The sequence below is a fragment of the Myxocyprinus asiaticus genome, chromosome 11 (genome assembly GCF_019703515.2).
Source record: "Myxocyprinus asiaticus isolate MX2 ecotype Aquarium Trade chromosome 11, UBuf_Myxa_2, whole genome shotgun sequence".
NCBI classification, from domain to species: Eukaryota; Metazoa; Chordata; class Actinopteri; order Cypriniformes; family Catostomidae; genus Myxocyprinus; species Myxocyprinus asiaticus.
Genome location: NC_059354.1, coordinates 10,782,801 through 10,798,392, shown reverse-complemented (window position 1 = coordinate 10,798,392; position 15,592 = coordinate 10,782,801). Strand labels below are relative to the sequence as shown.

General features: G+C 39.0%; 1 protein-coding gene across 3 annotated transcripts in view; it reads left to right on the top strand.

Annotated features, from left to right (window-relative positions):
- LOC127447813 (E3 ubiquitin-protein ligase MYCBP2-like) overlaps positions 1 to 14,377 on the top strand; it is a 203,718-nt gene extending 189,341 nt beyond the window's left edge. For all 3 annotated transcript variants that reach the window (XM_051709885.1, XM_051709883.1, XM_051709884.1), the window contains 7 exons: positions 1,229 to 1,332; positions 1,416 to 1,604; positions 1,697 to 1,804; positions 2,635 to 2,844; positions 12,331 to 12,438; positions 13,653 to 13,818; positions 14,227 to 14,377. In XM_051709885.1, coding sequence (XP_051565845.1) covers positions 1,229 to 1,332; positions 1,416 to 1,604; positions 1,697 to 1,804; positions 2,635 to 2,844; positions 12,331 to 12,438; positions 13,653 to 13,818; positions 14,227 to 14,342 — 1,001 coding nt within the window. In that variant the 3' untranslated portion in view covers positions 14,343 to 14,377. The remainder of the gene's footprint in view (positions 1 to 1,228; positions 1,333 to 1,415; positions 1,605 to 1,696; positions 1,805 to 2,634; positions 2,845 to 12,330; positions 12,439 to 13,652; positions 13,819 to 14,226) is intronic.
- Positions 14,378 to 15,592: the final 1,215 nt, after the last annotated feature.

Sequence of the window (15,592 nt, the reverse complement as noted above, 5' to 3'; positions counted from 1 at the left end):
TCCCAATTTTTTCTACAAAGTAACAGTGCAGAATTGAGTTGGTGATTTGTAGTTATAGTTATATTTGCAGTTATAACTTACATGGCATAGGGTTGCCACCCGTCCTGGATTTTCCTTGATGCAAAATGTCCCGGAATTTCAATATTTTACTGACGCGTTAAAATGAGTCTGATGAGCACTTTAGCGCATGGCCATGAACGCAGAGTAATGTTTTTTTCTGCACTGCACGGTCTTCACACTCAAGAGCCACAAACCTAAATGGTATGCTCTGTAGGCCTACGCAAAAACAAGAGCAGCAGAAACAGGATTGATCAAATAAAACGATCAAACATCTATTTGCCTGCAAGTCTGGGAGTACTCTATCTAGATGCTTGACTCATAGAGGACGAATGGTGAGCTTTCACTCAGAAATACTAAATTCAGCGTTTCTTAGAGAACATGCGTTTCTAGTAGAATATTCATATTAGTGGTCGACAGACAGGGGTTTTCATTGTTCTATTCTTAAACCATTAAACGTTAATTAAAAGATTTATTAAAAAGGTTACATTTATTGTGTTAGTGTAGGGAAATTCATTGCTTTGTTTGAGTTTTAGCAATGGCTAGAATTTATCTTAACAGGAATATTGATAGTAATAAAAGTATGTCATTATATATAAAAAGGTGTTATGGATAGGGTTAGTGTTTAATTTGCACTCCTTTGTTTTGGTTGCTTTACTTGTAAAAACACAACAGTTAAGACAAGGATTTAGATATTAGCTCAATGCTATTAGTCTGTCAGATTTTATTTATTTTACACATTTCAATTTCATAACATAATTCCATCAAATTGATTTGAGTAATCTTTAATAAAAAAAAATAAAAAAAATTTTTTTTCAGTAATTTAGTTAAAAATTACATTAAATATTTTGGTGGAATTTTGTTATGAAATTGAAATCCATACCTTCAGAATAGGCTACAATATAGTTTTTAGTGTATTTATGTTAATGTTTGATTGAAATATATGTTATGAAATTGAAATCCATACCTTCAAAATAAGCTACAATATTTTTTGAGTGTATTGGTGTTAATGTTTTATTGAAATATATGCTATACATGTGGTAATGAATAATTAGTTTTATTTCTTGTGTGATGGCCAGCACTACGTTTTTTCGGTCATTGAACAGTTGTCCAGGAATTTTACAGGGCCAAGGTGGCAACCTTAACATGGCATCATCTTATTGTCCCTCAGGTAAACCAGCGTCTAGCAGTTCAGACGTCTGCCGCTTCTGTGGCACCAGAAATGGCACAGAGCTGTCAGCTGTAGGAAGTGTGTGTTCAGACCAAGACTGTCAGGTATACACTCAAAACTTTGCATTTTCACGTTTCATTGAAAACGTTGTAAACGTATCAATATATATTTCACTCCTTGTGTGTAGGAGTATGCAAAGCTGGCCTGCAGTAAGACTCATCCGTGTGGTCATCCGTGTGGTGGGGTCAAAAATGAAGAGTTGTGTCTTCCCTGCCTGCATGGCTGTGACAAAACCACAGCGTGTCTGAAACAGGACGCTGATGACATGTGCATGATCTGCTTCACTGAGGCTCTCTCCGCTGCCCCAGCAATCCAGGTACAGACGAGTCATATCACTGCATATGATGCAAAGATAGTGATTTATAGGTGATCAGCATGTAACGTGTATCTGTTCTTCCATGTTTTTAGCTGGACTGCAGTCACGTGTTCCATCTCCAGTGCACACGAAGGGTTCTTGAGAACCGCTGGCTTGGGCCCAGAATAACCTTCGGCTTCATGTCTTGCCCTATTTGCAAGGTAAATATGTTAGTCTGAACTCGCTTTAGGAGAGTTAAAGGAATAGTTTACCCAAAAATGAAAAGTATGTTTTCATTTACTCACCCTCATATCATTCCTAGTAGATCGTATGACTTTCTTTCTTTCATTCAGCACACAAGGAGATAGTTTGCACAATGTCCAAGCTGCCGTTTTCCATAAAATGATAGTGGATGGTGATTTTTACTATCGAGCTCCAAAAGGACAAAAAGCACCAGATTTGAGTGCTAATAATGACTTAAATTTCAATATGTTGCTCACACAATGCTATTGTAAGACTTGGAATATAGCGCACAAGTCATATAAAGTATTGTCATGGTGTTTTTTTTTTTAACTTTTGGCAGCTTTCCAGTATAAATCACCATCCATTTTCATTGTATGAAAAACAAAAACTCTGATATTCTTCAAAAATCTTCTTTTTTTGGGGGTGATTTTCACAAAACCTGTCAAGAAAATGTCCTGGTCCAGTTTTACTGGAAACAAATAAATTGTTAAGAAACAAATAAATTGTATTTTGCCTATAGAAAATAAAAATATTTTTTGGTGTATTTTCTTGACAGTTATGCACATTTTAGCCCCCAATTCTCATTTTATATATATATATATATATATATATATATATATATATATATATATATATAATATATATAATTGATTTGGGGTTAAATATGACCAGGCCATTTTCTTGACAGTTTTCCTGAGAATCTGTTGCTGTAAACTGTTGCTTCACCATGGTAACTACATAGATGCTGCTCATAATATCCAACATATTGACATGCCATTTGAAATATACATGCTGTTTTTCTTTTTAGAACAAAATAAACCACTCTGTCCTGAAAGACTTGCTGGACCCCATCAAAGAGCTGTATGAGGATGTGAGGAGAAAGGCTTTAATGAGGCTGGAGTATGAAGGACTACACAAGAGTGAAGCCATCACAACGCCTGGAGCTCGATTCTACAATGATCCAGCTGCATTTGCCATGAACCGATATGCTTACTATGTGTGCTACAAGTGCAAGAAGGTTCGATCTTCATGTTTCTGTGTAGTATGCATACCTCTTCCAGATTATAATGCTTTTAAAGGTGCACTCTATATTTATTTCCTTAATAAAAATGTTTTATTCCTAAAGAAATTAACAGTAATTTTGAAACCTGTAGACTCCAGTTGAGATGAAGACTCCAGTTGTAACCTAATAAAATATGTTTTATTCTACATGGAGAGGGTCCCCTCATGGGGCGGCCATGTTAGGATCACATGACCAGTCGAGTACTACACGCACTCAGTAACCACCCTGTTATTGGACACTTTGCGTTTGAATGATGCGGTATCCACGCCACTAGGTGTCACTGTAAGTCCAAGACAACATAAATAAGAGTGCACCTTTAAATAAAGGAATAGTTAACATTAGTGTATGGAAAATGAAAATTCTGTCATTTACTCTCGATGTCCTTCCAAACCCGTATGACATTCTCTTTTCCTTGCAAGAACATCGTGGCAACCAATTACTTCTCTTGTTTTCATTTAGTCATTCAGCAGATGCTTTAATCAAAAGCGACTTGCAAGTGAGGAAAGCACAAGCCATTTAACAAAAATCAAACAATCCAAAAAAGCCAACAATATGGGGGGTCACGTGACACCATGCAAGAAGCAGACGTGTGAGCGACGAGCTCTGTGCTCTTTGCAAAATTTTTAATTATTTTTATGTTATAATCTGGTGAAATTTGATACACCCAGTTACACATTTGCTCTTTGAGGCAAAACATGGCAAAGAAGTCAAAATCTTCGGGCTATGGAGACATTAATAGACACTTACGTGTTCAGGATGAAAGCCCCGACAGGCCTACAGACCGGGGACTCGATTTGGATGGTGTGGCGGGAGAGGAGATCCAGCGTCAGTTGTCCAACATGTCGGTGTTGTTGACGAAGGTTCTTGCTGACTTGGAGGATCTCGCTGTAATACGTCGATCGATTACGGCGATGGAAATCAAATTCTCTGAGATAGTTACAAGAGTGAATGATGTTGAGAGTCGAATCGATTTTCTGGAATCTTCGGAGAGGGAATTAACCGCTAATCCGCCCGCGACCAAAGTTGATTTGGAACATCTCCTTGAAAATCTTTTATATCTTGAGAATAGAAGCCGCAGGAATAACGTTCGAATTGTTGGAATTCCTGAGCATGAGGAGGGCAGAGATATGGTGAAATTCCTAGACGAGCTTTTCCCGAGTCTGCTCGACAAAACAGGCAACAAGCTGGAAATCGAGTGAGCTCACAGAGTCCCAGCTCACAGATTTGCTGAGGGAGACAGGCCCCGATCGATTCTGGCCAGATTTCTGAGATCATCCGATAAAGATCTTGTGTTGCGCCAGGCGAGGAGCAAAGGGAAGCTTTCTTGGAAGAACCATAATATTTTCTTGTTCTCGGACTTTGCGAGTTCGACAAGAGAGAAATGTGATCGGTTCAAGAAATGTAAGAAACTCTTACATCAGCGAAAGATCACTTTTGCTCTGATGTTTCCGGCCAAACTGAGAATAGAAACGAAGGACAGTCGCAAAGTATTTACATGTCCCAATCAGGCAAAGTCTTTTATTGAATCAATGGGTGAGTAAACCATTGGGTGTTTCTCATGTGAGTGGGTCGACTCGCTGTATTTACTCTGGCTTTTGAGGAAGCTGGGGGTCATTTTGGTTTCTTTTTGCTTTTTGCGTTGGCTCCGCCGAGCGGCTGGAACTTGTTTTGTGAATAACACTTTTCCTTAAAGAAACTTTTGCATTGACAAAAGATTACTTTTGCATTGAAGTTCCCGGCCAGTTTGAGAGTGGACACTACGGATGACTGCAAAATATCTACATGCTCACACAAAGGATGTCTTTTATAAAGCTGACGGATTGTGTAAGTCATGGTATATACTTTTATGCGGCCTCGGAGTGAATTGACAAGACCATCCGGGGAACCGGGATGCTGGTTTTGTTTCTTTTTGTATTGGTTCCGCCTAGCGGCTGGAGCTTGTTCTGTTGAATAACACTCCTTTGGAACAGCTGTGGATTAATCTGTTTGTTCTTCGTGCTTATTCCTCCTGCTGGCTGTAGTTTGTTTTGTTGAGTATTTTTACAGGACATTGGAATGATTACGTCATCCATTGAGGCTCACTGATCATATCTGAATGGTTTTATATTCATGCGCGGGGTTAATGCGAACGTTTTTCTTTTTTCTGTTTGTTTTGTTCGGGGTTTAATTGTTTCACTAATGGGGAATGTGGTCTGTATAATTTTGTTTTTGACACACAATTTATTTTTTCTGCTATATCAAAATGTCAAATGTTAATATGAGTGTACTATTTCTCTCCACATGGAATGTGAATGGGTTGGGGCACCCCATAAAAAGAAGGAAAGTTATTTATTTTCTTAAACGTAAGAAATATGATACTGTGTTTCTTCAAGAAACACATCTCTCCCCGCAGGAAGCTGAAAAATTTGGGACGATATGGGGTGGACATTTTTTTTTTAGTGCTGGCTCAAGTAAGAGCAAGGGAGTCATTATATTGATTAATAAACATCTACAATTCAAATGTCTCAAACAGACTAAAGATAAATTAGGGAGAGTCATTATTGTTTTAGCTGAAATTCAAGGGCAAAGGTTGATTTTGGCTAATATTTACAGTGCATCTGAAAGGTATTCACAGCGCTTCACTTTTTCCACATTTTGTTATGTTACAGCCTTATTCCAAAATGGATTAAATTCATTATTTTCCTCAAAATTCTACAAACAATACCCCATAATGACAACGTGAAAGAAGTTTGTTTGAAATCTTTGCAAATGTATTAAAAATAAAAAACGAAAAAAATCACATGTACATAAGTATTCACAGCCTTTGCCATGACACTCAAAATTGAGCTCAGGTGCATCTTGTTTCCACTGATCATCATTGAGATGTTTCTACAACTTGATTGGAGTCCACCTGTGGTAAATTCAGTTGATTGGACATGATTTGGAAAGGCACACACCTGTCTATATATGGTCTCACAGTTAACAGTGCATGTCAGAGCACAAACCAAGCCATGAAATCCAAGGAATTGTCTGTAGACCTCCGAGACAAGATTGTATCGAGGCACAGATCTGGGGAAGGGTACAGAAAAATTTCTGCAGCATTGAAGGTCCCAATGAGTACAGTGGCCTCCATCATCTGTAAATGGAAGAAGTTTGGAACCACTAGGACTTTTCCTAGAGCTGGCCGCCTGGCCAAACTGAGCGATCGGGGGAGAAGGGCCTTAGTCAGGGAGGTGACCAAGAACCCGATGGTCACTCTGTGACAGAGCTCCAGCATTTCTCTGTGGAGAGAGGAGAACCTTCCAGAAGAACAACCATCTCTGCAGCACTCCACCAATCAGGCCTGTATGGTAGAGTGGCCAGACGGAAGCCACTCCTCAGTAAAAGGCACATGACAGCCCACCTGGAGTTTGCCAAAAGGCACCTGAAGGACTCTGACCATGAGAAACAAAGATTGAACTCTTTGGCCTGAATGACAAGTGTCATGTCTGGAGGAAACCAGGCACCGCTCATCACCTGGCCAATACCATCCCTACAGTGAAGCATGGTGGTGGCAGCATCATGCTGTGGGGATGTTTTTCAGCGGCAGGAACTGGGAGACAAGTCAGGATCGAGGGAAAGATGAATGCAGTAATGTACAGAGACATCCTTGATGAAAACCTGCTCCAGAGCGCTCTGGACCTCAGACTGGGGCGAAGGTTCATCTTCCAACAGGACAACGACCCTAAGCACACAGCCAAGATAACAAAGGAGTGGCTCCAGGACAACTCTGTGAATGTCCTTGAGTGGCCCAGCCAGAGCCCAGACTTGAACCCGATTGAACATCTCTGGAGAGATCTGAAAATGGCTGTGCACCGACGCTCCCATCCAACCTGATGGAGCTTGAGAGGTCCTGCAAAGAAGAATGGGAGAAACTGCCCAAAAATAGGTGTGCCAAGCTTGTAGCATCATACTCAAAAAGACTTGAGGCTGTAATTGGTGCCAAAGGTGCTTCAACAAAATATTGAGCAAAGGCTGTGAATACTTATGTACATGTGATTTTTTTTTTTGTTTGTTTGTTTGTTTTTAATAAATTTGCAAAGATTTCAAACAAACTTCTTTCACGTTGTCATTATGGGGTATTGTTTGTAGAATTTTGAGGAAAATAATTAATTTAATCCATTTTGGAATAAGGCTGTAACATATCATAAAATGTGGGAAAAGTGAAGCGCTGTGAATACTTTCCGGATGCACTGTATGCACCTATCGCTGATGAGCAGGGCTTTTTTATAGATCTTGAAGGGATGCTGCAAACCGCTGGCACCCCTCATGATATAATTTTGGGAGGAGACTTTAATCTTTTGATTGTCTCAGTCCTTGATCACAGTGAAGGAAAAGTGTTTAAACCCCCTAGAGCAACATTGATGCTTCACAGGATGTGTAAAAATCTTGGTCTTACGGATATTTGGAGACTTTTGAACCCATCTGGTAGGGACTATACATTTTTTTCATCAGTCCATAAGATTTATTCTAGAATAGATTTTTTTTTTTTTTTTTATATATATATATCCAAATCCCTCATTTCATCTGTTGTTGATTGTTCAATTGGAAACATCTTAGTCTCAGATCATGCCCTGGTGAGTTTAGAGATGTTGCCATATACAGAGAAAAAGAAATCATTTAGTTGTCACCTTAATGTGTCCCTTTTGCAAAATCCTGATTTCCAACAAATGTTAAAGACTGAAATCAATGTTTATATGGAGACCAGCTGGTCCTCAATATCCTCTGTGGCCGTGGCTTGGGAGGCACTTAAGGCGGTTCTTAAGGGTCGGATCATACAGTATGCCTCATTCATCAAAAAATCCAAAGCATGGGAACTCGTGGAGTTGGAAGGAAATATTAAAAGTGCAGAGGCAGAGCTGAAGCACCGTATGTCAGCTGATGACCTCAGAGAATTGACCCAATTGAAATATTGATATAAAACTATTTTGTCACAGAAAGTGGAGTTTTGGTTATTCAGGGCAAGACAGTCATACTTTGAGTCGGGGGACAAAGCAGGGAAGCTTTTGGCTAGATATATAAAGCAGAGAGAGTTTCTTTCTATCATTCCCTCAGTGAAATCTGCTGGTGGTGAAATTTTTACCTCAGCCATTGATATTAATAATGCCTTTAAAGAGTTCTATCTTGATCTTTATAGTTCCACGTCTTCGTCTACTGATGAAGATATTAGAAACTTTGTGGAACCATTAGATCTTCCTAAACTGACGATTGAGCTGACTTGATTCTGAGATAAGCTTGGAGGAGCTTGATGAGGTAATTAAGTCCCTACCTACTGGCAAGGCTCCGGGGACAGATGGTTTTGCCACAGAATTGTTTTGATCCTATGCTACAGAACTGGCTCCACTTTTGTTAGAAGTTTATACTGAATCATTAAAGAATGGAAAGCTTCCTCCAACCATGACACAAGCCCGGATCATTGATTCTTAAAAAGGACAAAGATCCAAGCAAGTGTAAAAGTTACCATCCAATCTCCCTGATTCAGCTAGATGTAAAAATTTTGGCTAATCGATTAAGTAAAGTTATGACATCTCTTATAACTATAGATCAGGTGGGGTTTATTCGGGGCCGTAGCTCTTCTGATAACATCAGGCGTCTCATCAATATCATGTGGTCAGTAGCGAATGATCAGTCTCTGGTCGCTGCCATCTCACTTGATGCCGAAAAGGCACTTGATATGGTAGAATGGGATTATCTTTTTAAGATTTTGGAAATGTATGGGTTCGGGAGTACATTTATTGGTTGGATTAAGTTACTTTATAGACACCCTGTAGTAGCGGTACAAACAATTGGATTAATTTCAGATTATTTTACTCTGAATAGGGGCACTCAGCAGGGCTGCCCTCTTCCCCCATTATTGTTCTGTCTTGCCCTGGAACCATTAGCAGCCACGATAAGAAAGGAGGATGATTTTCCAGGGGTGGTTGCGGGAGGTGTAGCGCATAAACAACTTCTTTACGCAGATGATATTTTATTATTTGTCTCTGAACCTACTAGATCTATGCCTTGCCTCCACAGAATTATTAATTCCTTTTCCAAGTTCTCAGGATACAAAATCAATTGGTCTAAATCCGAAGCTTTGGCTCTGACAGCGTACTGTCCAGTAACGGCTTTCCAGCCAGGCGCCTTCCAGTGGCCCAAACAGGGCATTAAGTATTTGGGGATTTTATTCCCAGCAAATTTGTCTGATTTAGTTAATGTTAATTTTGACCCTTTAATTAAATGGTTTTTGAGCGATGTGGGCAGGTGGGCTTCATTACATTTATCGATGATTGGGAATGTTAATGTTATTAAAATGAATCGAATACCAAAATTTAACTAACTACTACAATCTCTCCCTGTAGATGTCCCCCTCTCTTATTTCAAGTAATTTGATAGCATAGCGAAGTCCTTCATTTGGAATGGTAAACGTCCCAGATTGCATTTTAATAAATTACATAGGCCGATTGACAAAGGAGGGCTAGGCCTACCCAAGATTTTGTTTTATTACTATGCGTTCAGTCTCAGACATTTGGCTCATTGGTCACTTCCACCTGAGAGAGCCCCTCCCTGGTTTGTTATTGAACAGGCAGTTCTTGCCCCTATATCGCCATTACAAAGCATCTCTATCAAACTAATCGGAAAAGTTAAGTTACACCCCGTTATTTCGCATTTACACTCAGTATGGACTAAAGTGTCCAGATTGTTTAAATTGGACACTTAATTAAATGTTGCCTCGAGCATATGGCAGAACCCAAGACTGTGTATTGGCAAGTCCCCTTTCTGCTGGCCAGAGTGGATTGTTAGGGGGGTTGCTACACTCGGTGACCTGTATGAAAGTGGAGTGTTGAGATCGTTTGAAAACTTGGTCCAATATTTTGGGATCCCCAGACCTAAGTTTTATAGGTATTTACAACTGTGCCACCTGCTTTGTAATATATTTGGGAGTAGCACACACCCCCCTAAGGAGGCAGATGCTTTGGGAGAGGTGATTGCGGCTTTTAGAAAAGGCCATGAGGCATCAGTGCACTACTCTCTGTTAATTCAGAGTATGGGGGATGGAGCCTTAACTTCTCTCAAGAGAGTATGGGAGAAAGATTTCAACTTCGCATTGGAGGAAGGAGTGTGGGCTAAGATTCTTAAAAATGTTAAGTCTGCATCTAGAGATGCATGGGTGTGTCTTATACAATTCAAAATTTTGCATAGATTTTATTGGACCCCCTCTAGACTGTATAGGCTTGGTCTTAAAGACACTCCCACCTGCTGGAGATGCCAATCGGAGGATGGAGACATGGCTCATGTTTTTTGGTGGTGTGTCAAGATCCAGAAATTCTGGTCGAAGGTTCAGAATTTTGTGTGCGACGTGGTGGGCACTCGGGTTTCATTTTGCCCCAGACTTTGTGTTCTGGGCGATGGGGCGGTCATCGATGTGGGGGATGGCCATATAGAGAACTGGGTTCTGACCTGTGTGATGATCACCAGGCAGGTTATTTTGAGGGGTTGGAGGTCAGCTGGTGCGCCCCCATATCCGGAGTGGTGCACAGAGGTGGGGAGGGTGGCAGCTTATGAGGAGGTGTCATCGGGAAGACGGGGTGGCTTGGATATGTTTATACGAAAATGGGTAAGGTATTTGGAGTTTTTGGAGGGCTTTCGGGTGGGGTGTGGAGAGAGTAGTGTAATATAGTTGGTATGATTATTATGTATGTATGTATGTGTATATATATGTGTATGTATTAATATTTGTGTGTGTGTGTGTGTATGTGTATATATATATATATATATATATATATATATATATATATATATATATTATTTTATTTTATTTATTTTTTAATATATGTGTGTCTGTTTGATTTTTATTTCTTATTTCTTTCGAGCATGAACTGCCTTTTTAAGGTCATGCCACAGCATCTCAATAGGATTCAGGTCAGCACTTTGACTAGGCCACTCCAAAGTCTTCATTTTGTTTTTCTTCAGCTATTCAGAGGTGGACTTGCTGGTGTGTTTTGGATCATTGTCCTGCTGCAGAACCCAAGTTCGCTTCAGCTTGAGGTCACGAACTGATGGCCGGACATTCTCCTTCAGGATTTTTTGGTAGACAGCAGAATTCATGGTTCCATTTATCACAGCAAGTCTTCCAGGTCCTGAAGCAGCAAAACAGCCCCAGACCATCACACTACCACCACCATATTTTACTGTTGGTATGATGTTCTTTTTCTGAAATGCGGTGTTACTTTTACGCCAGATGTAATGGGACACACACCTTCCAAAAAGTTCAACTTTTGTCTCGTCAGTCCACAGAGTATTTTCCCAAAAGTCTTGGGGATCATCAAGATGTTTTCTGGCAAAAATGAGACGAGCCTTAATGTTCTTTTTGCTCAGCAGTGGTTTTCGTCTTGGAACTCTGCCATGCAGGCCATTTTTGCCCAGTCTCTTTCTTATGGTGGAGTCATGAACACTGACCTTAACTGAGGCAAGTGAGGCCTGCAGTTCTTTGGATGTTGTTGTGGGGTCTTTTGTGACCTCTTGGATGAGTCGTTGCTGCACTCTTGGGGTAATTTTGGTCGGCCGGCCACTCATGGGAAGGTTCACCACTGTTCCATGTTTTCGCCATTTGTGGATAATGGCTCTCACTGTGGTTCTCTGGAGTCCCAAAGCTTTAGAAATGGCTTTATAACCTTTTCCAGACTGATAGATCTCAATTACTTTCTTTCTCATTTGTCCCTGAATTTCTTTGGATCTCGGCATGTCTAGCTTTTGAAGATATTTTGGTCTACTTCACTTTGTCAGGCAGGTCCTATTTAAGTGATTTCTTGATTGAGAACAGGTGTGGCAGTAATCAGGCCTGGGTGTGGCTAGAGAAATTGAACTCAGGTGTGATAAACCACAGTTAAGTTATGTTTTAACAGGTGGGGCAAACACTTTTTCACACAGGGCCATGTAGGTTTGGATTTTGTTTTCCCTTAATAATAACAACCTTAATTTAAAAACTGCATTTTGTGTTTACTTGTGTTTGTCTTTGACTAATATTTAAACTTGTTTGATGATCTGAAACATTTAAGTGTGACAAACATGCAAAAAAATAAGAAATCAGGAAGGCGGCGAACACTTTTTCACACCACTGTGTGTATATGTGTATATATATATATATATGTTGTACATTTCATTGTTATTGTATGATTTAATAAAAAATGTTAATTACAAAAAGCCAACAATATTAGCAGTACAACATATACTGAATACCATGAATCAGAGTACAAAAGCTAGAGCAGAAATGTAAATATGGAAAAAGAAGAGAAAAGTCAGAAAGAGCGTAATAGAGTATTACAATTTTAATAGATGAAAGAGTGTAATATAATCATTTCAGATTGACATATTTCAGGAAGTAAGCCATTTCTCCAGCTGTTGTGTTCTAGTGATACCAGTAATGACCTCTGACTCTTCCAGGCATACTTTGGGGGAGAAGCTCGCTGTGATGCTGAAGCAGGACAAGGTGATGACTATGATCCTTGTGAGCTCATCTGTGGAGCATGCTCGGATGTGTCCAGAGCACAGGTCGGTGGGACAACAGCATGTTTTAGAGACATTAATAATGTGCTTAAAGGAATATTCATGGTCCAATACAAGTTAAGCTCAATTGATCGACAGTATTTGTGGCATGATGTTGATTACCACAAAAATTTACTTCCTACTTTTCATTAATAAAGCAAAAATCGAGGTTACAGTGAGGCTTTTATAATGGCCAATCCGTAAACGATAAAATGCTCACTGTTTCAAAAGTTTAGCCATAAGACATAAACAATATGCGTGTAAACATGATTTTAGTGTAATAAGTAAGGGATAATGTACAGTCAGCCGATTGTTATTGCACAATAAACCCTGACAGGGTGATCAGGACGCGAAGCAGAGGGGTCTTGTATCACCCTGAAGTTGTTTATTTTGCAATAACAACTGGCTGACTGTACATTATCCTCCTTATTACATGGCTACTAACCAAAAAAATAAATACATGGACATAAAATATTGATTTGCATTGAAATTATGTAATTTGAGAAATTGTTGAACAGAGACAGCTCGTTTAACCCGGATGAGCGATCTGATATGTCTTAATCCACGGATTTGCGGTTGTTACAGAGCAATATCTGACCGCTGGATGGTGCTATTGACCAATCAGAATCGAGTATTCCAGAGAGCCGTGTAATAAAATCGCTTATTAACCTTTTCTGTTTAAAGATATAGCCAATTTTACAACTTTGTTGCCATGGCAACGTAATGTCAACAAACCCTAAAACAACCTTAAAAACAACGATTTAAGCAATTTAACAGCTCAAATAATCCATGAGAAGAATTAATGTGTTTTTTTAGCGAAGTATTAGCAAAGACTTTAAACACTCCAAAAATTGGCCCTTTGATTTATGCTTCTTTTTTTTCTTTTTTTTTTTTACAAAGAAAAATATGGACAAGTCAAATTATTTTTTTATTTTTTTGGTAATCAACGTTATGCCACAAATGCTGTCGATTGAGCTTAACTTGTATTGAACCCGGAATATTCCTGTAATTGTCAGGACAGTAATGCAAAGCAAATGTTAAGGGTCCTAAGAGGGGCTTTATTTTATTTACGTTTTGATTTTTGGGTGAAATGTGAACTGGACATGTTTTTTGTGGGATTAACCCTCTTTGTACTGCATAATTATAACAAAATTAAAACATTTTCAAGGTAGATACTTATTTTGAATGAGTTTGTTTATTTTTTATTTTATTTTTTGCAGATGTGCTCTAAACATGGGACAGATTTCCTGGAGTATAAATGCCGTTACTGTTGCTCTGTGGCAGTCTTCTTCTGCTTTGGGACCACACATTTCTGCAACGCCTGTCATGATGACTTCCAGAGGATGACCAGTGTCCAAAAAGAAGAGCTGCCTCATTGTCCAGCTGGTAAACTTACAAAATGCTTAATCTCTTTTTTTAAATGCTTAAACGTCCAACTATATTGTTTCATGTTCCATTCAATTATTATTCCTTTTTTTTTTTTTTTTTTGTTACAAGCTACTTTCAGAATTAGAACGAGTGGCTGGAAGCTTCCAGTGCAAAGAGAATGCAACCATATATACATACATACATATAAACATATATAAATATAGTGACATAAAAATAAAAAATAAAATATAACAGATAAATAAAAAGAGAAATATACAATAGTGCAATAATGTTGTTTGAATATTTTATATACAGATATACAGTTATGTGCAGGTGATGTAATGTATTTCAATTCTCTTATAAACTTTTTAACCAAAAAAATGGCAGGACATTAAAGACATGTTTTTGTTGCTTCTTCTCTCATAGGACCAAAAGGAAAACAACTAGAAGGAAGTGAGTGTCCGCTGCATGTGGTACATCCTCCCACCGGAGAGGAGTTTGCTCTGGGGTGCGGTGTGTGTAGAAATGCCCACACCTTCTAAACTCCAGTGTCCTGTGTGTGTGTGTGTGTGTGTGTGTGTGTGTGTGTATATATATATATATATATATATATATATATATACACACACATATACACACACACACACACACACACACACACACATATTCACCAGACTGTGGCAGCTGACAACTCATCAGTACAGCCTGAGTGCAGAAACACCGGATGTCCAATTCTGGGGGGGCGGGGGGGGTCTCTGCTCCAGAGATCGGCCATAGTGCTCCAGGGTGCATCCCCTCTCTTTAGACCCTAAGGAATGAAAAAAGAAAAGAAAAAAAACAACCTTTGTGACATGTTTGCATGCAGCCGTTGTAACCCTGCGGCTCCCATAAACATTGCACACCTTCTGACCACTGAAGTGCAACAATGTATGGAGAAGTTTTGAACTGAATCCAAGACAGCTTATGGCCACCATGAAAAAAAGGCAAAACACAGGCCATGATTTAATTGTCTTGAAGACAAAACGACGATTATATTGTTGTATGTAAACTGACTTTTTTTTCTTAATCCTGTACAGTATTCCTTCTCTGTAGAGTGCATCATTGTTTGACGGGATAAAGATTAAAATGATATAAAAGGACTTTCTAATGTTACGCTTGGAGGAAAATAGTGTACGATTTATCTAATCTTGTATATAATGACAGTAACCCTTCATATGTGTATTCCAATGTTGCTACTCTACACTTCAGTTTCGTTTGATATTCTGGGTTATGTTTTGAGCAAGAACTTTTAATGAAGTGCAATACTGGGTGTGCCTCCTCACAGATGTAAACATGTATGGAATGTATGTCAATAAAGACACTGTACATTTTTATACAGTGATACACACGCTGTTGTGTTTCCCCCGGAAAGTATATAATTTCTGTAGAACGTTATAGAGGGGCTTAATGTCTGCAGTGTCTGCCCTTTTGTCTCAATGACGTGGTGTAAACCCCTTTTTCTGTCATTTTAAAAACAAAAGGTGAGTATGTTCTGCGTTTGTATTGTAAGATCATGACTGTTCGTGGTCAGTCTTCACACCAAATCAAAGGAGCGTTAGTCTAAACAATATATTATAAATTGTGGATATTTAGTGGTTGTTTTGGAGGCATATAAGAGTGTTTCAGGTTTGATAAACAGCTGCTGTAAAAAAGTTTAAAAAATACTGCAACATGTGAATTTGCTTTGAATTATTATCTGTGGATGGAGCTGAATGGTAATAATAAACCGGTTTCTCTGTTCAGCAAGGTACAT